Genomic DNA, 25,734 nt, shown 5'->3' on the forward strand with positions numbered 1-25,734 from the left:
TTTGACTGTCACCCTGATATAAATACATATACATTAGATATTTAAATAATCTTTTGCCTACCCGTCATTCATTTTCTACTTAAGCTGATTTCATTAATTTCATTTGTACAGACTCTATTCAGCTCAGTGTAGTGCTGTTATGCTGAATGCAGCACACATCTATTACTATGTCTCTGTGAATATAACCAATTATGGTATTGTTAAGCTAAAGTTGGATAAGCACAGTGCACAAGTTGTGCTCATGTTGCACAGTTATCACTTAAGTCTATACATACTTTCATAGACACTCTAAACTATTCCGGCTAAGGAACGTTTCCTATCAGCAAGAAGAGAACAATAAATCTATTACTGCTCTGCACAGAGATGGGAGATTGGATCTGCTTCTCCCTACCTTGGTTTATGTACTATACTAAGTAGTACATGAGTAGACCTCAAAAGTAATGTTTTCAATGCAAATGGTTATAATAAACTTCTCAGTCTAGACTACACAAGTAGTAATCTGTATCTGATCACATATGTCAACAACATAGCTAAAAATGTGAAAGCCAAACCTTTACAGACAATGATAACACACTGGAAAATAGAAGGACATTACAAGGGTCAGTGACAATATTTTGTGTTTTTGGCTGAGATCTCACAGAAGGAAGAAGCCACCAGACAGGTGGTAGACCATGGACTATGGAGACTTGACAAAAGGAAAGGTGTAACTGTTACATATAATACTCATGGCAGTATACGGTCTATCATACATGAGCCCTACTGTCATGCTATCAATCATCTAAAATAATAGGGGCCACAACTATGCATGATTATATATATGAAAACACTTGGGGGAAACATCATCAAACTTGATAGCAGTTCGTCATCTAAAAGCCTGATTTGTGATATGTCACTATTTAAGCCCTAAGTGACTAATATACCTATAATACTGTCAGTGCTGCCTGTGATTTCCTGAATTCTGTAAGAATCTAATGTCTTTTAGGAGGCTGTTTGGCCAACTTGCATATCCATTTTACAAAAGGAGAGGTTATGAATAGGAAAATCGGAGTGGATAGAGCGACAAAAAAACTATTAAAAAAAAAAAATAAGAAAATAGCTTCTCTTCTCCATCCTCCACTATAGAGGTGAACATTTCTGCACAGTAACTCAGGGGCAGCACGTTAGTTAGTAGTCGGTACTCTTGTCCTGCAGTACTGATATGTGGGTAAGGGCAGCATATGCACAGAGCTTGTATGTTCTCCCTATGTTTATGTGGGTTTTCTGGGAGTATTCGGCTATGTGCACACGCTGCGGATTCACCTGCGGGTTTTTCAGCGCGGATCCGCAGGTAAAACCGCAGGTAAAGTGACCTGCGGTTTTCCTGTGGATTAGCCTGCGGTTTCACACCTCTACTATGTTAAAGGTCTGAAACCGCTGCGGAATCCGCACAAACAATTGACATGCTGCAGTTTGTAAACCGCAGCAAAACCGCGCGGAAAAAAAAGCAGCGTGAGCACAGCGGATTTGAATTGCCATAGGCTAACATGGTACTGTACCATGTCTGCGGAACTGCTGCGTTTCCGCAGGGCCAAAAACACTGCGGAAACGCAGCAGAATCCGCAAAGTGTGCACATAGCCTTCCAGTTTCCTTACATATTCCAAAAACATCATACTGTAGATTTATTGACTCTTCAAAGAAAAAAAAATGTCCCCCGTGTTTTTGTATCTATGCACAGTATGATGGAAAAGAAATTTAGATTGTGAACCCCAACGAGCATGGACTTCTGTGATTGATGACAATTTGTGCACAGCATTGCAATTACATAACTGATTATAACTTGCACATTACACAACATTTTCTGCCTCTGATGAAGACAAATGCTCCCTAAGATACATACATCACTTACCAACACTTTTCGGCCTGATTTTTTGAAGAATGAAAAGATTGTGTGAAAGATGTTTTCCTTTTCCTGTGGAATCACACACGGGGCTGGATTTTTGTGAAACGTACACTTGGCTTTGTCTTGGGCAATCTACACAGAAATGTATTGCATTGTTTAGTTTGTGTTCTTGGTATATTGCAATGCTTTACTATAACTATTCGTACATTTCTCCACTTCTTACCAAATCCTTAATGATGATACAGTCATATGTTAAAGTTTGGGCACCCCTATTAATGTTAACCTTTTTTCTTTATAACAATTTTGGTTTTTGCAACAGCTATTTCAGTTTCATATATCTAATAACTGATGGACTCAGTTATATTTCTGGATTCAAATGAGGTTTATTGTACTAATAGAAAATGTGCAATCTGCATTTAAACAAAATTTGACCGGTGCAAAAGTATGGGCACCCTTATCATTTTCTTGATTTGAACACTCCTAACTACTTTTTACTGACTTCCTGAAGCACTAAATTGGTTTCGTAGCCTCATTGAGCTTTGAACTTCATAGCCAGGTGTATCAAATCATGAGAAAAGGTATTTGAGGTGGCCACTTGCAAGAAGTTCTCCTAGTTGATTCTCCTATGAAGAGTGGCATCATGGGCTCCTCAAAACAACTCTCAAATGATCTGAAAACAAAGATTATTCAACATAGCTTTTCAGGGGAAGGATACAAAAAGTTGTCTCAGAGATTTAACCTGTCAGTTTCCACTGTGAGGAACATAGTAAGGAAATGGAAGAACACAGGTACAGTTCTTGTTAAGCCCAGAAGTGGCAGGCCAAGAAAAATATCAGAAAGGCAGAGAAGAAGAATGGTGAGAACAGTCAAGGACAATCCACAGACCACCTCCAAAGACCTGCAGCATCATCTTGCTGCAGATGGTGTCACTGTGCATCGGTCAACAATACAGCGCACTTTGCACAAGGAGAAGCTGTATGGGAGAGTGATGCGAAAGAAGCCGTTTCTGCAAGCACGCCACAAAAAGAGTCGCCTAGCCAGTTACATTTTGGAAGAAGGTCCTGTGGACTGATGAAATAAAGATTGAGTTGTTTGGTCATACAAAAAGGCGTTATGCATGGAGGCTAAAAAACACAGCATTCCAAGAAAAACACTTGCTACCCACAGTAAAATTTGGTGGAGGTTCCATCATGCTTTGGGGATGTGTGGCCAATGCCGGCACCGGGAATCTTGTTAAAGTTGAGGGTCGCATGGATACAACTCAGTATCAGCAGATTCTTGACAATAATGTGCAAGAATCAATGACGAAGTTGAAGTTACGCACGGGATGGATATTTCAGCAAGACAATGATCCAAAACACCGCTCCAAATCTACTCAGGCATTCATGCAGAGGAACAATTACAATGTTCTGGAATGGCCATCCCAGTCCCCAGACCTGAATATCATTGAACATCTGTGGGATGATTTGAAGCGGGCTGACCATGCTCGGCGACCATCAAACTTAACTGAACTGGAATTGTTTTGTAAACAGGAATGGTCACAAATACCTTCATCCAGGATCCAGGAACTCATTAATAGCTACAGGAAGCGACTAGAGGCTGTTATTTTTGCAAAAGGAGGATCTGCGAAATATTAATGTCACTTTTATGTTGAGGTGCCCATACTTTTGCACCGGTCAAATTTTGTTAAAATGCAGATTGCACATTTTCTGTTAGTACAATAAACCTCATTTGAATCCAGAAATATAACTGAGTCCATCAGTTATTAGATATATGTAACTGAAATAGCTGTTGCAAAAACCAAAATTGTTGTAAAGAAAAAAGGTTAACATTAATAGGGGTGCCCAAACTTTAACATATGACTGTATGAAGGAACAAAAAATAAAACTATTACTGTGAATTATTATAGAATATCTATTCCGAATTATTACCCCAGTGGGAATACATCATGAACATTTTTACTAGAATATGGTTATAAGGAGAAAAACTATACTGAAATAAGCACACAAAGACACAAATTGTATAACCAGTATTAGCTATCGGATCTATTTAATGTCAGTAAAATACATTTCATTTGGTGAACTGCTTTTTATCTAATATCGTCATTATCTCCCATATTGTAGTTGCAAGCATGGATAAAATAAGGTCATAACAGAAAAGTGAAATATATTAGCAAGTTTTCTACCGGCTGACTTTTTTGGGAGAACGTAGTCTTACTGTGGCCTCTAATACAGTGTACTTAAGTCGGTATACTACAGAAATAAAGATGACATTGTGAATCATTCTATTAAATTGCATTATTTCCATGTTTGCGACCTTTTAAATCTGGAACTAATGCAAAGGTGATAAGTGATGGTGATCAAACATCTATTATACTCAAAAAGGTACATTAAGCATTGATGGTGTTTGTCATGTACTGGATCGGGCCGCTGCTATAATCGAATAGTTAACCCTAAATGTGATAGCTCATATGAACCTAGCCAAGGACAGATGAGATGATTTTACAAAACTTTATATATAAGGATAGATAGATAGGCTACAAAAAAAATTGAAATGAAAACCCCCCTTATCTTGGCGGTATCTGTGGGCTGCAGAGTAACAGTATGTAAAAACATGCCATTTTTATTACTTAATGACTCATCTTATAAGAGAAGTGAGATTAATTATATACAGCTGACACCACATAGTAGTATGCAACATTCCCAAATGAATCTGCGTACATTGTGCATACCGACACGCACACTTAAGAGGATTCTCTAGTTCAATGGGACTAAAATGGGAAATGAAAACAGATTTTAATGATTTGTACCCCACCTCCAATTAGTGACAGCTGGAATGCTAGTAGAAAGTATAGCTTTTTACTGCAAGTTTTCGAGACTTGCTGAATCAGCCATAAGAGAAATAACTGAAATTAGAACAAGTAGACAATAAAATTCTGTTAAACTGGCACCCAAGATTGCTGGATTTCTGATCATCTCGTTCTAGTCTCCATGAAAAAGCTGCAAGATAAAAGGTAAGGCCGGGGTGACACTTGCGATAAACCCACACGAGTCTTGCGTCTCAATACTCAGCACTGCCGCCGGCACTCGGGACCGGAATGTTCAGCTCCATAGAAATACATGCAGCCGCACACTCCTGTCCCGAGTGCCGGCGGCAGTGCCAGGAATTGAGATGCGAGACTTGTGCGAGTTTCACGCAAGTGTGAGCCCGGCCTAATGAAGAATCTCACACACTCAAATGCTGAAGACTGAACTGATGTAGCCAGTGATAAGAAACTTCTGAATAAAAGAATGTAATAGTAATAGATAAGGCTATATGCACATGTTGCATTTTTTTACGCGTTTTGCAAAAAAAGCATGTAAAAAATTAGACAAAAACATGCGTATTTAAAGCAACATTTTTCCTGCCAACACTTCAGGATTTGCGGCAGAATTTACTACAGCAAAACCTAAACATGTGCACATATCCAAAGCATTTCGTTACAGAATGTCATTCTTTACTCCACTTTGGTAATTTTTCAATGACTCTTAAAATGGAAAATATTTATTTTTAATTCAAACATGAACTTTATTTAGGATGGGCAGAACAAGAATATCAATCAATATACAATTCTAAGAGTAATGTCTAAATCTGATATTGCTAGATACAAAGAAGTTCCAGCAGTAGTAATCCAATGTCTAAAGTCCACGTGCAGAAATTAGGTTGACATGGCAGACAACAAGATCAATGTATAGTACTTTTCGCCTATGTACAAAAACCTGATGACAGGTTCGCTTTTAGGACCAGGCCTAGTTGGGCCGTAAAGAACAAACGTCTTTATTTATTTTTTTCTTTTTCTTTGTTATATTCCAAGAGCAATCATTTTTTTAATTTTTCTAAGTATGGTAGGTAGCAGTGTGGGGGCTTGTTTCTATCAGGATGAGTTGTATTTTCACAAGTCACTTTTTGGGGTACATATGATTTTATACATTAACTTTTATTTACTCTAAGTGGGAATGGGGAAAAAACAGCAATTCTGGAATTGCATGTTGTATTATAAACTGGAATGCTTATTGGATGAACCAGATCAGGTGATTTGTATTTGTGTAATAAGGGAGGGTGAGGAAGAAGGAATCAACATAACCATTACACACTGAATGGGAAATCACTGTGTAAATCTGACATATAGTTGAGGCCAAAAGTATTGACACCCCTGCAATTCTGTCAGATAATACTCAGTTTCTTCCTGAAAATGATTGCAATCGCAAATTCTTTGGTATTATTATCTTCATTTAATTTGTCTTAAATGAAAAAACGCAAAAGAGAATGAAGCAAAAAGCAAAACATTGATCATTTCACACAAAACTCCAAAAATGGGACAGACAAAAGTATTGGCACCCTCAGCCTAATACTTGGTTGCACAACCTTTAGCCAAAATAACTGCGACCAACCACTTCCGGTAACCATCAATGAGTTTCTTACAATGCTCTGCTGGAATTTTAGACCATTCTTCTTTGGCAAACTGCTGCAGGTCCCTGATATTTGAAGGGTGCCTTCTCCAAACTGCCATTTTTAGATCTCTCCACAAGTGTTCTATGGAATTCAGGTCTGGACTCATTGCTGGCCACCTTAGAAGTCTCCAGTGCTTCCTCTTAAACCATTTTCTAGTGCTTTTTGAAGTGTGTTTTGGGTCATTGTCCTGCTGGAAGACCCATGACCTCTGAGGGAGACCCAGCTTTCTCACACTGGGCCCTACATTATGCTGCAAAATTTGTTGGTAGTCTTCAGACTTCATAATGCCATGCACACGGTCAAGCAGTCCAGTGCCAGAGGCAGCAAAGCAACACCAAAACATCAGGGAACCTCCGTCATGTTTGACTGTAGGGACCGTGTTCTTTTCTTTGAATGCCTCTTTTTTTCTCCTGTAAACTCTATGTTGATGCCTTTGCCCAAAAAGCTCTACTTTTGTCTCATCTGACCAGAGAACATTCTTCCAAAACGTTTTAGGCTTTTTCAGGTAAGTTTTGGCAAACTCCAGCTTGGCTTTTTTATGTCTCGGGGTAAGAAGTGGGGTCTTCCTGGGTCTCCTACCATACAGTCCCTTTTCATTCAGACGCCGACGGATAGTACGTGTTGACACTGTTGTACCCTCGGACTGCAGGGCAGCTTGAACTTGTTTGGATGTTAGTCGAGGTTCTTTATCCAACATCCGCACAATCTTGCTCTGAAATCTCTTGTCAATTTTTCTTTTCTGTCCACATCTATGGAGGTTAGCCACAGTGCCATGGGCTTTAAACTTCTTGATGACACTGCGCACGGTTGGCACAGGAACATTCAGGTCTTTGGAGATGGACTTGTAGCCTTGAGATTGCTCATGCTTCCTCACAATTTGGTTTCTCAAGTCCTCAGACAGTTCTTTGGTCTTCTTTCTTTTCTCCATACTAAATGTGGTACACACAAGGACACAGGACAGAGGTTGAGCCAACTTTAATCCATGTCAACTGGCTGCAAGTGTGATTTAGTTATTGCCTACACCTGTTAGGTGCCACAGGTAAGTTACTGGTGCTGTTAATTACACAAATTAGAGAAGCATCACATGATTTTTCGAACAGTGCCAATACTTTTGTCCACCCTCTTTTTTATGTTTGGTGTGGAATTATATCCAATTTGGCTTTAGGACAATTCTTTTTGTGTTTTTTTTTCATTTAAGACAAATTAAATGAAGATAATAATAACAAAGAATTTGTGTTTGCAATCATTTTCAGGAAGAAACTGAGTATTATCTGACAGAATTGCAGGGGTGTCAATACTTTTGGCCACAACTGTAGAGAAGGACTTGGGGATCCTAGTTAATGATAAACTTACCTGGAGCAGCAATCGCCAGGCAGCGGCTGCCAAGGCAAACAGGGTCATGGGGTGCATTAAAAGAGGTCTGGATACACATGATGAGAGCATTATACTGCCTCTGTACAAGTCCCTGGTTAGACCGCACATGGAGTACTGTGTAGTTTTGGGCACCGGTGCTGAAGAAGGATATAACGGAAATAGAGCGAGTACAAAGGAGGGTAACAAAATTAATAAAGGGGATAGGGGAACTACAATACCCATAGAGATTAGCAAAATTAGGATAATTTAGTCTAGAAAAAAGACGACTGAGGGGCGATTTCATTACCATGGTCACAAGGGGGCATTCTCTGCGTCTGGAGGAGAGGTTTTTTCCACCAACATAGAAAGAATTCTCTACTGTTAGGGCAGTGAGAATCTGGAATTCCTTGCCGGAGGAGGTGGTGATGGTGAACTCAGTCGAGGGGTTCAAGAGAGGCCTGGATGTCTTCCTGGAGCATAACAATATTGTATTTTACAGTTATTAGGTTCTTTAGAAGGACGTAGAGACGTAGTTCCTGGCTGACCTGAAGTGAACTCGATAGCGTGGGAAAGTTTCTGAACTTTTTCGCACGCTGTCAGATCACCTCAGGTTCATCTGGGGACTCCGCGCAGCCTCGGTGACATCAGCGGTAGTTGGTGAAGCTGCGCAGAGTTCCTGGCTGAACTGAGGTGAACTAACAGCGTGGAAAAAAGTTCAGAAACTTTCCCACGCTTATTAGTTCATCTCCGGTCAGCCAGGGCACCTGGGCAGAGATTAATTCATTCATTCTGCAGTGGTTTACAGCGGGGCCGGTAGCATTAGCACCAGTCCCCGTTGTAAACTAGTTAACCCCTTGTGATGGATTGCAGCGGGGGACCTGACTGAACGGCAGAGAGGTATGTATATTGTTGTTTTTTTATTGTATTTTATTATTACAGAACAAGGGCTTTTTTGGATTGGCAGAATAAATTGTCAAAAACTTTGTATTTATTTCATTAAAATATTTTTTAATTAATATGTGTGTCTTTTTTTAACCCTTTACTATTCTAGGGTTAATAATGGATAGGTGTCTTATTTACACCTCTCCATTATTAACCCAGCTTAATGTCACCTTTACATAGCAAGGTGACATTAACCCATTATTATTAACCCATGAGCCACCACTAAAGGCCATGGGAATAGAGAGGCTAAGTGCCAGAAAAGGAGCATCTTATAGATGCGCCTTTTCTGGGGTGGCTGGGGGCTGATTTTTTTAGCCAGGGGGTCAAAAACAATGGTCCCTCTCCAGGCTATTAATATCTGCCCTCACTCACTGGCTTTCCCTCTCTGGCGGAGAAAATTGCGTGGGAGCCCACGCAATTTTTTCCACGATTATAGCCTTAAATTTAACCCCTAGAGTTCCAAATTTTTCCTAACACAAATTACTAAATTGATTAAACACTGGCATACATAAATCGTTTAGATATGACATGGTTTACTATATGTAAACCATGTGTCATATCATGTCGTGTTCGGAAATGATTTTACTGAAGCCGGCAATTGATTTAGCGGCTATTATGCTATGTAGAAATCTATGAACTATATATATATATATATACACACACACACAGTATATATGTCTCAATTTTATTATATATATGTAAGTATATATATATATATATATATATATACACACACTCATACATGTATTCTATGTGTATATATTTATTCTTTCTTTGGTGTTTTAACCTGTCAGGAGCATACTTAGTTAAAAAAACGGATCCATCGCCGGCATCCATCATTTGACAGATGACGACAGATCCTGCACCCATAGGCTTCCATTCTAACAAATGATGGATGGCACCGCTTTGCTCGCTGTCTGATTTTTCGACGGAGACAAAAAACGTTACTTTGTCCGTCGTCTCCGGTCGCCGGACACAAAATTTCCGACGGATCCAGTGAAACGTGAGGCCATCCATCGCAAATATAAGTCTATGAGAAAAAACAGATTTGGCGGCATCCTTTGCCGGATCCGTTTTTTTCAAAAATTGCCAGATTGCGACTGATGTAAAAAAACTGATATGTGAAAGCAGACTTACTGAAAAATTGGAACACTCTGGTGCCTGATAATTTATTAACCTTTTTGTTTATTCATGAACTGGAAGGTTAGAATTGGATCTGGGTTTCCAGGAAGACTATACTTGCATATAATTGGTGTATTTTTATATTGGGTATAGACAAGGTATGTTATTCATAGCATATATAGGGAATTTTTGTCATCTGTTATATTATACTGTTTGTTATTGATATATACAAATATTTGGGAATGTTTTATGCATAATATGTATAAATTGTATGTTTAATAGTGGTGGGCTTGGTCTGTGTGGTGATTGGTGCTTGTTTGCTTACCACACGATATAAGTCCACCATTTTATTTAATGTATGTACTTGAATAGACCCACCAGGGGTATTTTCTATGGCGGAATAAAACTTAATTTTTGTTAAACTTCGCCCCAGAATGGACGCTGTCTACACTTTCTTCGTTTGCGGTTAATGAACAAAAGGCTGGCTATATTGGTCACTAATATTTTTAAAAAAATATTAGAAATTTATTTTGTACATTTTGAGTTGTTTGGTTATTATTGTCACTTTAATAGATGAAATAAACATTTGAGATAGGAAAATTTACTGTTTTTCATTTAGTTGCATAATAATTCTGCACAATAAAATATTCTCCTAAGGCCTCTTTCACACTTCAGTTTTTTGCATCAGTTCAAATCCGCCAAAAAGTCAGACAAGCGGATCCGTTCTCAACTGATGTGAACGGATGGCACAAGATCCGTTTTCGGACGGATCCTGAAAATGAGGAAATTTAAAGGAACCGCTGGCAGAGAGAGAGAGAGAGAATTTTTTTTTTTGTCCGGCACCCGGAAAGAATTTCGGGTTAAATGAGTGTCTGGAAGATCCACCAGAGAAAAAAACGTTGCAAGCTCCGTTTTGAAATCTTTGAGGATGGTGACGGACAGCAACTTTTGGCGGATCCTCAAAAAAAACGGATGCAACGGACAGCAATCCGTCACAATCCGCGATTAATGGAAGTCAATGGGGGAAAAAAACGGATCCTCAAAAGAAAATTGAGGATCCGTTTTTTCAAAACCTGGCAAATTGTGACTGATTGTAAAAAACTGAAGTGTGAAAGAGGCCTAAGACAAAACTTTATTTTTACTTTCTTAAAGTCATCACATGCAGGACACACTTCCGGGGCATAGACCACGCTGGAAAATACCGGCGCATGCACAGTGGCGATAATATGCTTCGCCCACAGTTGGGCAAAGCATACTGCGCAGGCGCCGGAGGCCTTTGCAATACGCAAGCGCGGAAACCAAAGTTATCTGTGATATTCACAGATGAAGATTACGTTCAGCAAGCCGAGGGGGGAGAAGGCGACTAAGCCACACCCATTGGACCGGAGCGCAGCGATTTGCATACATCTCCAACAAGATAAAAAAGGTATTTATGCCTCAAAGGTGCGGGGTCAGGGGGAATAAAAAAATCCTCATAGAATCATTATGGGACGCACAATAGGGAGATATCTTTACATGATCTCACTAAATATGGGTGACAGATTCCCTTTAAGTATTTAGGTTTCAGGCTCAATATCATTTTGACAGCACTGTAGTTGTTCAATAATAAAATTGTTCATCAAAAATACAAATTGTCTAATATACTTAAAAGTAAACTAGGAAATGTGTTCTGACCTAGCCTTAAAGGGGTTTTCCCAAGAACAAAGCATATTTTTAAAATGTTCTCTTGTGTACTGTGTAATGACTGTGTCTCACCGTGCAAAAACATTGTCTAATCATACTATATATCCCGAGCAGGGGAAGAAGCAAAAGAGTATACAGACAAGACAGCATGAGATTGTAGCTACCGTAATTCTTTTTGCAAGGTCAAACATTGTTTTTAAGCAGGCAGGGAAATGCTTTACCTAACAGAAACAATCAGCTGTGATCTAATGCAGTCCTGTCTGTATCTTCTCTTTGGCTTCCTCCCCAGCTAGCTGTGTTATGTTCAGATCATATTTTGAATGTTCCTTTAAGTAATTTCAAAGAAACTGCCTTTTAAAGAGCTTGTACGGTCTCAGAAGAAAAGTCTGCAGTCACTCTGTGCGACTGAAGACTGCCGAATTGCATTCCCTGTGCGAGTGGGAGTCATGTGACTGCATGTATGCGATTTACATGCTAACTAGTCTCACTCAACTTCTCTGAAAGGAAGAGAATTGAGAGAAGAGCAGAGGTCTATTTGATATTCCCACTAGGGGAATACAGGGAAGACATGATAATGTGCACATTGCACACTGTCACAATTTGGCAGTCAGGAGAGTGACAACGGTACAATCTAATCAATGGAAAATATTTGTTTGGACCTTTCTAGTTTGCAAAATGATATTCAACAATCACAACTTAAGCCAGTGAGACAGTCTTTGTAACCAAGAAGAGCAAGGCAAAATTCAAGAAAGCCATTATATGTACAGTGATGGAAATACGTATTTGATGCCTTGCTGATTTTGTAAGTTTGCCCACTGACAAAGACATTAATAGTCTATAATTTTAAAGGTAGTTTAATTTTAATATTAAGAGATAGAATATCAAAAATAAAATCCAGAAAAGCACATTGTATAAAATATATAAATTTATTTGCATTTTTGGAGAGAAAAATAAGTATTTGATCCCTTACCAACCATTAAGAGTTCTGGCTCCTATAGACAAGATAGAAGCTCCTAATCAACTCTTTACCTGCATTAAAGACAGCTGTCTTACATAGTCACCTTTATAAAAGACTCCTGTCCACAGACTCAATTAATCAGTCAGACTCTAACCTCTACAACATGGGCAATACCAAAGAGCTTTATAAGGAAGTCAGGGACAAGATCATAGACCTACACAAAGCTGGGCTACAAAATGGGCTACAAAACCATAAGTAAGATGCTGGGTGAGAAGGAGACAACTGTTGGTGCAATAGTAATGGAAGAAATACAAAATGACTGTCAATCGACATCAGTCTGGGGCCCCATGCAAAATCTCACCTCATGGGGTATCCTTGATCATGAGGAAGGTGAGAGATTGCCTAAAACGACATGGGGGGGAATTTGATAATGATCTCAAAGTAGCTGGGACCACATTCACCAAGAAAACCATTGGTAGCACCGTAAAGGTTTAAAACCTGCCGTGCCCGCAAAGTCCCCATGCTCAAGAAGGCACATGTGCAGACCTGTCTGAAGTTTGCCAATTAACACCAGGATGATTCTGTGAGTGATTGGAGGAAGGTGCTGTGGTCAAATGAGACAAAAATTGAGCTCTTTGGCATTAAAGCAACTCGCCGTGTTTGAAGAAAGAGAATTGCTGCCTATGACCCAAAGATCACTGACCCACTGTCAAGCATGGAGGTGGAAACATTATGTTTGGGGGCTGTTTCTCTGCTAAGAGCACAGGACTACTTCACTGCATCAATGGGAGAATGGATGGAGCAATGTACCGTAAAATCCTGAGTGACAACCTCTAGCAAGACAATGACCCAAAACATACAGCCAAGGCAACAAAGCAGTGGCTATAAAAGAAGCACATTAAGGTCATGGAGTGGCCTAGCCAATCTCCAGACCTTAATCCCATAGAAAACTTATGGGGGGAGTTGAAGCTCTGAGTTGCCAAATGAAAGCCTCAAAATCTTAATGATTTAGAGAAGATCTGCAAAGAGGAGTGGACCAAAGTTCCTCCTGACATGTGCGCAAACCTCATCATTAGAGTTGAGCGAAACGGGTCAGTCAAATTCAGAAATCACCGACTTTCGCCAAAGTCGGGTTTCATGAAACGAAACCGGACCATAGCGTGAGGTCGGCCATGAGGTCGTCGATTCGCACGCCAAAGTCGCGTTTCAAATGATGCGTCCAGCGCCTTTTTTCAGCCAATGATGGAGAACGCACACTGTGGGCAATGCGATGACATGTGCAGCGGCCACCACCATTTTAGAGAAGGGCATTGAAGTGATTGGCTGGCTTTGTGTGGCGTCACAGGGGCTATAAAAGGCAGTGACCGCCGACCGCCATCTTACTTTTGCTGATCTTAGAACAGGGAGAGGTGCTGCTGCTGATGCTGAATAGGGAGAGTGTTAGGCAGGGAAAAAGAAAAAAAATAGCTTTTGCTGCTAGCGCTTTTCACTGCACAGTTAGTGTGCAGTGAAAGTGGAGGATTTTAGTTGTGTGCAGCAGCGCTGGTGGTGATTAGGCTGCCTTTTGAGGCTACCTGATAGCATTGGTGTGTGCACACTGCTGTTCAAACTGCTTTTTTCAAAGCACTCCAACTTTTATTATTTTGTTCTGCTCATTTACCAAGCGTTTATTTTTTCACACACCGTATAGCGGTGTACGCTCCTCACACAGTACCGTGTACCGGCTGGGATCACGGACGAATACAAGCTATCTGCGTGCGACTCTGGAAAACCAAGCCGAGGCGTTTTGCCAGTTTTCCAGACCTACACCGTATAGAGCTGTTGGCTTTGCAAACAGTTTAGTATATGTGCTGTTTGATTACGGTCCAAACTATACAGAGACAGCATTTGTCACTCCGTATAAACATAACCTGAGATTTACAATCTTCCATACAGACACCGGATAGCGGTGTACGCTCCTCACACAGTACCGTGTACCAGCTGGGATCACGGACGAATACAGGCTGTGTACGGTCCAAACTATACAGAGACAGAGGGTGTGTGTGACACTCTTTAAATACATATACAGAGATTGTTAGTTACACAAAAAACGTATCCAGCTGTACACTTCAGATACAGTACAGTATATCTGCTTGTTGTATTACGGTCAAATACATACTGGGAGAGCGTCTGTGACTAACAAAAAATATACGTAGATTTAATTTTTTTAATACACCTTACACAGCTGGATGCTCCTCATACAGTACCATCTCTCTGCTGGTATTTTGGGTACATTTTCCCAAACATGAGGAAGTATGGTGGAAGAGGCCGCGGACATGGGCAGGGGGGCGCGGCTGGTACTGATGGTGGTGGTGCATCGGCTGGTTCTGGCAAAAGCACAATAGCAGCTAAGGCAGGAGGTTTTGAGCCTGCGTCATCGTCTGGCCCAAGAAGGCCTGTAAGGTTACCTTTTCTTGGAGTAGGAAAACCGCTTTTAAAGCCGGAGCATCAGGAACAGGTTTTGGCGTACATTGCCGAAACAGCCACCAGCTCTATTGCCTCCTCTTCTGAACGTTCGAAACCTGCAAGCACGGAGTCGTCAGTGCAGGGTTCTGGTCAGGAAAAACACCTTTCCTTGTGTCCTTGTCATGTCGGACGCTGTTCACACCACAGCGTCCGGCAGGCAGCGGTAGTTCCATCTCCGTCCACTATAGCCTCAGTGGCGCCGGCTTGATTTTACTCAGGTTATCTGGGGTTAATCTAGCTGGAAATCAGGTGGGATGTTTGGTCACGCCCACGGTCTTTAAATAGTCGTGCTGGCCTGTGGGTGTCGCTGATTATAGCTTGTGTTTTGTGCCAAGTGGTTCCGGTCTGGAGTGGAGGTGTTGGAGAGAGAAATTCATAGCTGGTGTCGTATGATCCGTTGTTACCTTTTCGTCTTCCTATATTTGTGCTTTGTTTTGTCCTGTTCACATTATAGTATTGTCCTGTGTGGTTGCGGCGCGGTGTGGTTTGAGTTCTCCCTGTCTGTCATTACTGTGTGGGTTTTGGTGGTTTGACAACTCACTGGGTGGAGGGTGGAGGGTTCAGCTTAGGGCTGAGCAGGAGATAAGGAGAGGCTGGAGGCTCAGGCATTTGCACCTTTAGCAAAAACCCTGGGTTGAGGGTCAGACAGGGTTTTCCCTAGTTTGAGGGACTCCGCAGGGGCCCGGGTTTTGTCAGCCTCCTTCGACCTAAGCCTCGCATAACATTATAATCGGCCCAACATTTTTCCATGGATTCCATGACTTCCATAAACCGCCAGTTGGCGGCGCTGTCCGTATAGGTCACCGAGTTGAAGGGGGCAGTTCAGCAGCAGGGCCTGGTTGTAGCTAATGTACAAGCGGCTTCTGCTGGTGCAGGTGCAGAGCCTAAGATTCCGCTGCCTGAACGATTTTCTGGGGAACGCAGCAAATTTGTCATCTTTCGGGAGGCCTGCAAGTTATACTTTCGCATGCGCCCGGTCTCCTCAGGTAATGAGGCTCAGCGGGTGGGTCTGGTGTTATCATTACTGAGTGGGGACCCCCAAGCATGGGCGTTTTCCTTACCAGCCAACTCTGCTACATTTCATTCGGTTGAGAATGTTTTTTCAGCACTCGGGCTCATTTATGATGACCCCGACAGATTGGCTTTAGCAGAATCTAAGATCCGCGCCCTCCGTCAGGGGGAACGTATGGCGGAAGACTATTGTTCAGAATTTCGCCGTTGGGCAGTAGACACACAGTGGAACGACCCAGCGCTGCGGAGTCAGTTTATTCATGGGGTCTCAGAAAGAGTTAAACAGGCCCTCCTGATGTATGAGACTCCTGCATCGTTAGAATCTGCCATGAGTTTGGTTATCCGTATTGATCGCCGTTTGCGTCAAGGGGCGCAGGAGACGCTGCCTCTGGGGGAAAGCAGGGGTGCCAGTGTGGTTGCTGCAGATGAGCCCACGGAACCTATGCAAATCGCTGGGGTATCACATGTGCAGCGTCGCGTTCCTGGGTTCAGGAAGCATGGAGCATGTTTTTACTCTGGTAAAAGAGATCATTATGTAAATGCTTGTCCTGTGCTACCAAAGAAAGTCGCACCGGCGGAAAACTGGTAAGCTCAGAGGGTATGGAGGAGGCCCAACTGAGCGTATGCATATCCTCCATGATGGTATCTCAATGTATGCTCCCTGCCAGGGTTATTATTGCGGGCAGAGAGCTACCGATATCAGTGTTTGTGGATAGCGGTTCAGCCACCAATCTCATGGATGAGGAGTTTGCACGCAAGGCAGGTTTCAAGATCGAAAAACTCCCTCATCCTATTCGCGTGGTTACCATTAATGCCGCTCCCCTCCCACAGGGGGAGATTACTGAGTTTGTAGCTGAGGTTAAACTCCACATTGGGGTCCTACATTCTGAGTGGGTTACATGTAAGGTACTCAATAATCTCCCAGCACAAATAGTCCTGGGTTTCCCATGGTTGTCTAAGCACAACCCGGTGATTGACTGGAGAACCCAGGACATAGTCCAGTGGAGCAGTTTCTGCCAGGAAAATTGCTTGGCCATATGTGTGTCCGCCGTGAAGTCCAGCCTTCCGGAGGCATTGCTGGATTTTGCGGACGTATTCTCTGAGAGGGGTTGCTCAGAACTACCTCCACATCGAGCCTATGACTGTCAAATTAGGTTAAAACCCGGGGCTAAATTGCCAAAGGCGAGGATGTTTAGTATTTCTGGTCCGGAGAGACAAGCTCTTAAGGACTACATTGCGGAGAGTTTAAGTAAAGGGCACATCCGGCTTTCATCCTCACCTGTAGCAGCGGGGTTTTTCTTTATTAAGAAGAAAGATGGGGGGTTACGCCCGGGTCTGGATTTCCGGGAGTTAAACCAGATTACGGTCCGTGATCCCTACCCGATGCCTCTGATCCCTGATTTGTTCAACCAGGTGGCTGGTGCGAAGTGGTTTTCCAAACTTGACCTCAGGGGGGCATATAACCTCATAAGGGTCTGTCAGGGGGATGAGTGGAAGACGGCATTTAATACCCCTGAGGGTCATTTTGAAAGCCTAGTTATGCCATTTGGGTTGACAACCGCGCCTGCTGTGTTCCAACATTTCATAAATGATGTATTTGCTCATGTGCTGGGGAAATTTGTGATTGTGTACCTGGATGATATCCTTATTTATTCGAGCGACCAGGACACTCATTTAGAGCATGTCAGGCAGGTGTTACAGCTGCTCCGTGAGAATAAGCTCTATGCTAAGCTTGAAAAATGCGTATTTTTTGTTCAAGAGTTGCCTTTTTTGGGATATATTGTGTCCGCCGCAGGGTTTAAAATGGATGCCGCGAAGGTGCAAGCGGTGCTGCGATGGGAACGGCCTGGTAATCTAAAGGCGCTCCAGCGGTTCCTTGGGTTTGCCAACTATTATAGGAAGTTTATTAAGAATTTCTCTACTATAGCCAAACCGCTCACGGACATGACGAAAAAAGGTACCAATCTCGCTATCTGGTCTGAGGATGCGGTGCGTGCATTTGAGCTTCTGAAGAACCGTTTTGCTTCAGCCCCCATTCTGGTGCAACCGGACGTATCTAAACCTTTTACGTGGAGGTCGATGCGTCTGAGGTGGGAGTGGGGGCAGTACTGTCACAGGGCTCGTCCTTGAGCAATTTGCGTCCATGCGCCTACTTCTCCAAGAAGCTTTCGCCGGCCGAACGGAATTACGACATTGGCAACAGGGAGTTGTTGGCCATCAAATTGGCTTTTGAGGAATGGCGACACTTCTTGGAGGGGGCGGCCCACCAGGTCACAGTCATCACCGACCATAAAAACCTGCTCTATCTGGAGTCGGCCAAGCATCTGTCTCCCAGGCAGGCTCGCTGGGCATTGTTTTTTACACGTTTTAACTTTCTGGTGACTTACCGTCCTTGGGTGAAAAACACCAAGGCAGATGCCTTGTCCAGGTGTTTTCCGGGGGGAGAACCTCGGGAAGAGCCGGTACCCATCCTCCAGGAAGGTGTAGTGGTTTCGGCTCTCACGACTGAGGTAGAGGCGGAGATTGCCGAGGCCCAGGAGGAGGTGCCACCAGGACTTCCCGCTAATAAGTCGTTCGTACCCCTTCATCTTCGTCTTAAAGTGTTGGGGGAACACCATGACTCGGTCCTGGCCGGTCATCCAGGGGTTAGGGGCACCTTGGAACTGGTATCGCGCCGTTTCTGGTGGCCAAAAATCCGGCAGGATGTGGTTTCCTACGTGACAGCTTGCATCACGTGCGCCAGGGCCAAGTCGCCCAGAACCCGTCCTGCTGGCACTCTACAGCCTCTGGGGATACCTAGTAGGCCATGGACAGAAATCTCCATGGACTTTATCACAGACTTGCCTGCCTCGGCGGGGAACACGGTCATCCTGGTGGTGGTTGATCGATTTTCGAAGATGGCGCATTTTGTGTCGCTGCCTTCCTTGCCCAACGCGAAGACGTTGGCTCAGGTCTTTGTGCAGGAGGTGGTCAGACTGCACGGAGTTCCGTCGGACATAGTGTCTGATAGGGGTACCCAGTTTGTGGCGAAGTTTTGGAAAGCTTTTTGCTCACGATTGGGGATCAAGTTGTCTCATTCGTCGGCGTTTCATCCGCAGTCAAATGGTCAAACTGAGCGCATGAACCAAAATCTGGAGCAGTATTTGCGATGTTTTGTGTCTGACAACCAAGAGGAGTGGTCGACGTTCCTTCCCTTGGCCGAGTTCGCATTAAATAATCACCGCCAAGAATCATCGGGAGAGTCTCCGTTCTTTTGTGTTTATGGGCACCATCCTCAATTTTGTACCTTGCATCAGGGGGGCTCTGGGGGCGTCCCAGAGGAGGACCGGTTAGGAGTTCAACTATCATCGGTCTGGAGGAGTGTGAAACAGCGATTGCTGAGCATGAGTGCAAGATACAAACGTGTGGCTGACTCTAGACGCGTGCCAGGTCCGGACCTGTGTGTGGGTGATTGGGTGTGGTTAGCTACTAAAAACATAAAACTCAAAATTCCATCATTGAAATTGGGTCCAAGGTTTATTGGCCCTTTTAAGATTGCTGCCATCATAAACCCGGTTGCTTTTCGGTTGGAGCTTCCTGCGGTATACAAGATACACAACGTGTTTCACAGGTCTTTATTGAAAAAGGTGGTAGGCTCTGTGGACACGACGCCGATGCCACCTCCAGTCATGGTGGATGGCGATTTAGAGTTTGAAGTCTCCAAAGTGGTGGACTCTCGAGTACTGCGCCGTACCCTTCAGTATTTGGTGCACTGGCGGGGGTATGGTCCGGAGGAGAGGTCTTGGGTACCAGCCTCGGACATACATGCGGATCGGCTGGTCAGTTCCTTTCACCGCCGTCATCCGGACAAGCCGGGTCCTATGAGTCTTGAGGGCCCTGGGGTCCCTCGTAGAAGACGGGGTACTGTCATGTTGGACGCTGTTCACACCACAGCGTCCGGCAGGCAGCGGTAGTTCCATCTCCGTCCACTATAGCCTCAGTGGCGCCGGCTTGATTTTACTCAGGTTATCTGGGGTTAATCTAGCTGGAAATCAGGTGGGATGTTTGGTCACGCCCACGGTCTTTAAATAGTCGTGCTGGCCTGTGGGTGTCGCCGATTATAGCTTGTGTTTTGTGCCAAGTGGTTCCGGTCTGGAGTGGAGGTGTTGGAGAGAGAAATTCATAGCTGGTGTCGTATGATCCGTTGTTACCTTTTCGTCTTCCTATATTTGTGCTTTGTTTTGCCCTGTTCACATTATAGTATTGTCCTGTGTGGTTGCGGCGCGGTGTGGTTTGAGTTCTCCCTGTCTGTCATTACTGTGTGGGTTTTGGTGGTTTGACAACTCACTGGGTGGAGGGTGGAGGGTTCAGCTTAGGGCTGAGCAGGAGATAAGGAGAGGCTGGAGGCTCAGGCATTTGCACCTTTAGCAAAAACCCTGGGTTGAGGGTCAGACAGGGTTATCCCTAGTTTGAGGGACTCCGCAGGGGCCCGGGTTTTGTCAGCCTCCTTCGACCTAAGCCTCGCATAACAGTCCTTCACCCCCACCAAAAGTGAAGGATGCGGCAGCCGACACTTCAGATTACTCTATGGAGCTCTTTTCACATACCATGCCTGGGTTATCCAGTCAAATCCTGAATTCCCCAGTCCAAGATGAATCTGACATGGAGTGCACTGATGCACAGCCACTGCTAGATTATTCTGCTGGTACATTGACCCAGAGCACTACATTGCCCTCGCAGTCTATTGAGCCAGAATCTGACCCTGACGAAACTCAGGTGCCCCTTCCTGCATACTATACCACCTTACATGGTGACACAGAGGAAGGTAAAGAGGAAGGTGCAAATGACTTTGAAGAGGAGGTGATGGATGACTCAGTTCTTGACCCGGATTGGCATCCATTGGGGGAGGAGGGTGGCACTGGCAATAGTTCAGATAAGGAGAAGGATCCGCAGCAGGCATTCACATCGCAGCAGCGGTTATCTGGCAGGCCCGTAGCTGTCCAAAAACGTGGACCAAAAAATAAAAGAGTTGCAGGACAGCTTGGCCAGACGGTCAAGTTAGAAGAGTGTGCAAGGCCAGAAAATGTCTAACATAGTAGGAAGAGTGCAGTGTGGCCATTCTTTGTCCAAAATCCTACTGATGAGGCAAAGGTTACCAGTAAGAAGTGCGGAAGGACCTTTAGCTGAGGTAAACAACTCAGAAATTTGAATACCAGTTGCATGCTTAGACATTTAACCAACATGCACTTGCAAGCGTGGACGGACTACAAAACGTCAGGTAGCACATGTGCACCTGCTCCGACTAAAGGTAGCCAGCAACGCTCCATCACTTCCCCCACTGTATCAACACTGCCACCGTTAAGCACACCACCAGCACAAAATGTTGAGGTGTCGTCGCAAGGCCAAAGCACTCAGGGAATCACAATGGTTTTGCAACACAACACTGAATCTAGGCCATCAACACCAATAACATCACCAACCCCCTCTCACTTCGTCCGGTCCACCGCTAGTTCCCCCATATGCAGCTCTCCAGTACAGCTCACCCTACCAGACACTCTGAGTAGGACAAGAAAGTACTCATCCTCTCATCCGCGTACACTGTGTTTGAACGCCTACATTGCCAAACTAATCTCGTTAGAGATGATGCCCTACCATTTGGTTGAAAGCGAAGCTTTCCGCGATCTCATGGCCTACGCTGTCCCACGCTATGACCTACCCAGTCGGCACTTCTTTTCTTGAAAAGCCATCCCAGCCCCCCACCTGCATGTGAAAGATCGCATTGTTAATGCCCTCAAGCAATCAGTGAGTGGAAAGGTGCACCTCAAAACAGATGCATGGTCCAGTAGGCATGGCCAGGGCCGTTACGTGTCAATCACTGCGCACTGGGTTAATGTGGTGGATGCAGGCTCCACAGGGTACAGCGGCGGTGGAATAGTGCTGCCTAGCCCACGGTATAGAAAGCAGTTGTCTTTAGGCTTTCGAGCCTCCTCCTCCTCTATAAGCGAAAGCTCATCCACAGAGGGTAGTCGCACGAGCACTCCAACCACAGCTGCCAGTGTTGCACACGAGGTGTCCCACTATCGAACAGCTAGTGGTAAGCGTCAGCAGGCTGTGTTAAAGAAGATGTGCTTGGGCGACAACAGACACACCGCGGATGTACTGGCCGACTACTTGCAGCAACAAACTGAGTCATGGCTGGGCAGTCTACATCTTGAGCCAGGCAAGGTAGTTAGTGATAACGGCCGTAATTTTGTGGCAGCTATAGGCCTTGCAAAACTCACACACATACCTAGCCTGGCTCACACTTTGAACCTGGTGGTGCAGTGCTTCCTTAATAATTATCCGGAGTTAACATCCCTGCTCCATAAGGTGCGAAGACTGTGCTTGCACATCCGTCGCTCGCCAGTACACTCCAGTCGTATACAGAAGCTGCAGCGATTGCTCCACCTCCCCAAGCGCCGCCTAATTATAGACGTTGCAGCAAGGTGGAACGCCACCCAGCACATGGTTGATAGGCTGTGCGAACAGAGGCAGGCTGTTATGCATTTGTGGGAGTTTGAGGGCAGACATGGAATTGTCGGGTGTGCAGTGGTCAAAGCTGAAAGACCTCTGTAAAGTGCTTCAGTGTTTTGAGGAATGCACACAGCTGGTAAGCGCTGATGATGCCATCATTAGCATGAGCATCCCACTTATGCGTCTGCTCATGCAAAGTTTGACGCACATTAAGAAACAGGCGTCTGCAGCGCAGGAGGAACAGGAGGAGGTGGAGGGAAGCCTTGCTGACAGTCAGCCATTGTCTGGTCAGGGAACTGTCCTGGACGAGGTGGAGGAAGAAGAGGAAGAGGAGGAGGAGGATGAGGGGGATGATTATTTTGGGCAGGAGGATGCTACTCATGGGGCAAGAGAAAATGTTGGCGTTCCAAGGTCATGTACAGGGTTTGTGCGTGACTGTAGGGATGTGGATTTTCCAGAAAGTGCTCCTCCACCCAGCAGTGGTAGTGCATTATTGACACCTGGAACATTGGCCCACATGTGCGATTATGCCTTGCGGATCCTAAAAAGGGACCCCCATATTGCCAAAATGATGAATGATGATGACTACTGGCTGGCCAGCATCCTCAATCCACGCTACAAAGGCAAATTACACAACATCATGCCACAGGAGAACCTAGAGATAATACTGGCTAACAAACAAGCAACTCTGGTAAACCATTTGTTTGAGGCTTTCCCAGCACACAGCAGCGGTGCTGTTTCTCCCACAAGCCGTAGTGGGCACAATAAAAGAGGTGCTTGTGGTGCACACAGCCGAAGTGGCGTTGGAGACAGGTGTTTCATGACCATGTTGTGGACTGATTTCTCAAGTACCACTCACACGACAGCTAATACTGCATCGATTCAAAGTTACAGGAGATAGCAGTTGTCAACTATGGTTACAAACTACTTATCCTCCCATATCGATGTTCTCCCTCACAGGTCATTCCCCTTTGACTATTGGGCCTCTAAATTGGACACCTGGCCTGAATTGGCACAATATGCCTTACAGGAATTCGCTTGCCCTGCTGCTAGTGTGTTATCTGAAAGAGTCTTCAGTGCTGCTGGATCAATCCTGACAGAAAAAAGGACCCGTCTGTCGACCCAAAATGTTGATGATTTAACCCTCATTAAAATGAACCATGCATGGGTTTCCAAGGATTTTGTCCCACCTTCCCCTGATGACACCTAGGTTGCCAGAAAACTGCCTTGCTTTTGTTCTCCTCTTCCTCTGACGCCCAATTCTTCCCATTTACAGCTGCTGAATGTCCAGCCTACACATCAACATATGCCATTTTTTAAACCTCCCTAACTGGGCTGCCCACCCCCCCCCCCCAAGGGCTGGGGTCAACATTTGGAGCACCCAGGCAAGTGACGTTGCTCTGAACAGGTGATGGGTTCACTGATGGCCGACTGCACTGGCACAGGGCCCCTCATAGTACAACACACTCTGACGGTGGGGTGGCCCACTCGCCATCAGACAAGCCAGCGTACTATGAGGGGCCCTGTGCCAGTACCATCGCCCACGAGTCTTGCCCCCCCCTGCTTGGTCATGGCCACAGCACTTGCAAGTTGCAATACTTACCTCTCTGTGCTCCACTGCTGTGTAGTCTGGGCAGTTAAATCCTTCACAGGGATGGCCAATAGAAATTTGGTGTATTGATCAATGATGGTTAAGATGTAGATATGGCCTGTCCTGCTGGCCTCTACCTTCAGATGATCATTGGCTACCATTTGTAATGGATGTCAACTCACAATCGGATGCAGTGGTGCTTTATGATCAGCTTTCACAGTTTTCCTAGTCACAGACGTGTGACATTCCTGCCACCATTTTCCAATGTCTCCTCTCATGCCATTCTAATAGAATCGCCTATGGCCTGTTGTTTCTGTCTTTTGCCCTCCAAAATGACCAGACACATCATGATAGGCAGTGAGGACCATGTGTACATCTCACAATTGTGATCACAATTTGATGGAGACGAGTAACGGTGATGTGATCCAGGCTACTGCGATAAAGCTATCCTTTCTTCACAAAGAAGCGTTTTCACTGTCTCCACAGACACAGTAATTGAGGGTATGCATTGCCTCTGCAACATCTACCATGAGGTTTTCCCGCGATGAGTAATTCCCAAATTTCTGAAAACAATTGACTTTCCGTCTGTACTTTTATCCATGTAGTTTGCAGTAGCGGAGAGTCTGGACTGGCTTACTGGAATTGAAAAATATACAAAGATTTGAAAGTACCACAACACTGTATACTGGTGTATGCCTCGAATACCTTTCCCTTTTTCTACTTTTTAAATTATGGTGTAATACATACTGAGCTTGAGAGTGTCTGTGTCTGAATCCGGAAGTGCAGACGGAAATTTACTATTACCCCTAGACTGGATACACCTGGTATGTGCTGATACAGTACCTTTGTTCAAAATGTTTTAGTAAGGTATCCTCCATAGTGAGGGAGTGTGTGTGGTTTCTGCCTTCTATATAGACGGTGAATCTGAGATACCAATTTTTACTCTATACAGCTGGTTTCTTGTTGTACAGTACCTTTGGTCGACATTTAGTATTACGGTCACATCCATACTGAGTAAGCGTCTGAGAGTGACTACGGGACTATGTATACGGAGATTTTAATTGTACCCTATATTATATATACTTGCTATCTTGTTATCCAGTAGCTTTTTAACAACATTTTTTATTATGGTCAAACCCTGACTGAGTGAGCGTGTGAGGGTGACTCCGGAAATCTATACGGAGATTTCAAATTTGGCCAACACTGATTACAGCAGTACGCTTCTGATACAGTAACCTTTTTTGCTATTTAGTTTCAGGTGTAATCCATAATGAGCCTGTGAACGTCTGTCTGTTACTCCAAAAATATATTTGGAGATTTAAGATTACCCCAACACTGTATACAGCTGTATGCTTGTGTTACATTACCCATTTACAGCTTTTCATATTCTTGTGTAATCCATACTGGGCCTTAGAGCGTTTGTGTCTGCCTCCTGAAATATATACGGAGATTCAGAATGTTTACACTATACTATATATACCTTGTATCTGGTGATACTGAACCCTTTTTCAACATGTTATTTTTGTCATGATCCCAGTGCAGGTTTTTGAGCTGCACACCGGGGGTTAATGTCTGGAGCTCTGTGCAGGTTTTGACCTGCACACTTGGGGTTAATGATTGTGGCCTCTTTTTGGTTCTGGGAGAGCTTCATAAACCCCTGGGTAGCTTCAATCCCTGCCAGTTATACTTTTGCCTTTGGCCTAGTG

At 44.1% G+C, this 25,734-nt stretch overlaps 1 protein-coding gene across 1 annotated transcript in view; it reads right to left on the reverse strand.

Annotated features, from left to right (window-relative positions):
• ITGA9 (integrin subunit alpha 9) overlaps positions 1-25,734 on the reverse strand; it is a 711,654-nt gene that overhangs the window by 116,111 nt on the left and 569,809 nt on the right. Inside the window, exon 24 of the mRNA XM_073549890.1 lies at positions 1,887-2,012. Coding sequence (XP_073405991.1) covers positions 1,887-2,012 — 126 coding nt within the window. The remainder of the gene's footprint in view (positions 1-1,886; positions 2,013-25,734) is intronic.

The sequence above is a fragment of the Dendrobates tinctorius genome, unplaced genomic scaffold (assembly GCF_039654945.1).
Source record: "Dendrobates tinctorius isolate UK_male_01 unplaced genomic scaffold, ASM3965494v1 ptg000162l, whole genome shotgun sequence".
Lineage (NCBI taxonomy): Eukaryota > Metazoa > Chordata > Amphibia > Anura > Dendrobatidae > Dendrobates > Dendrobates tinctorius.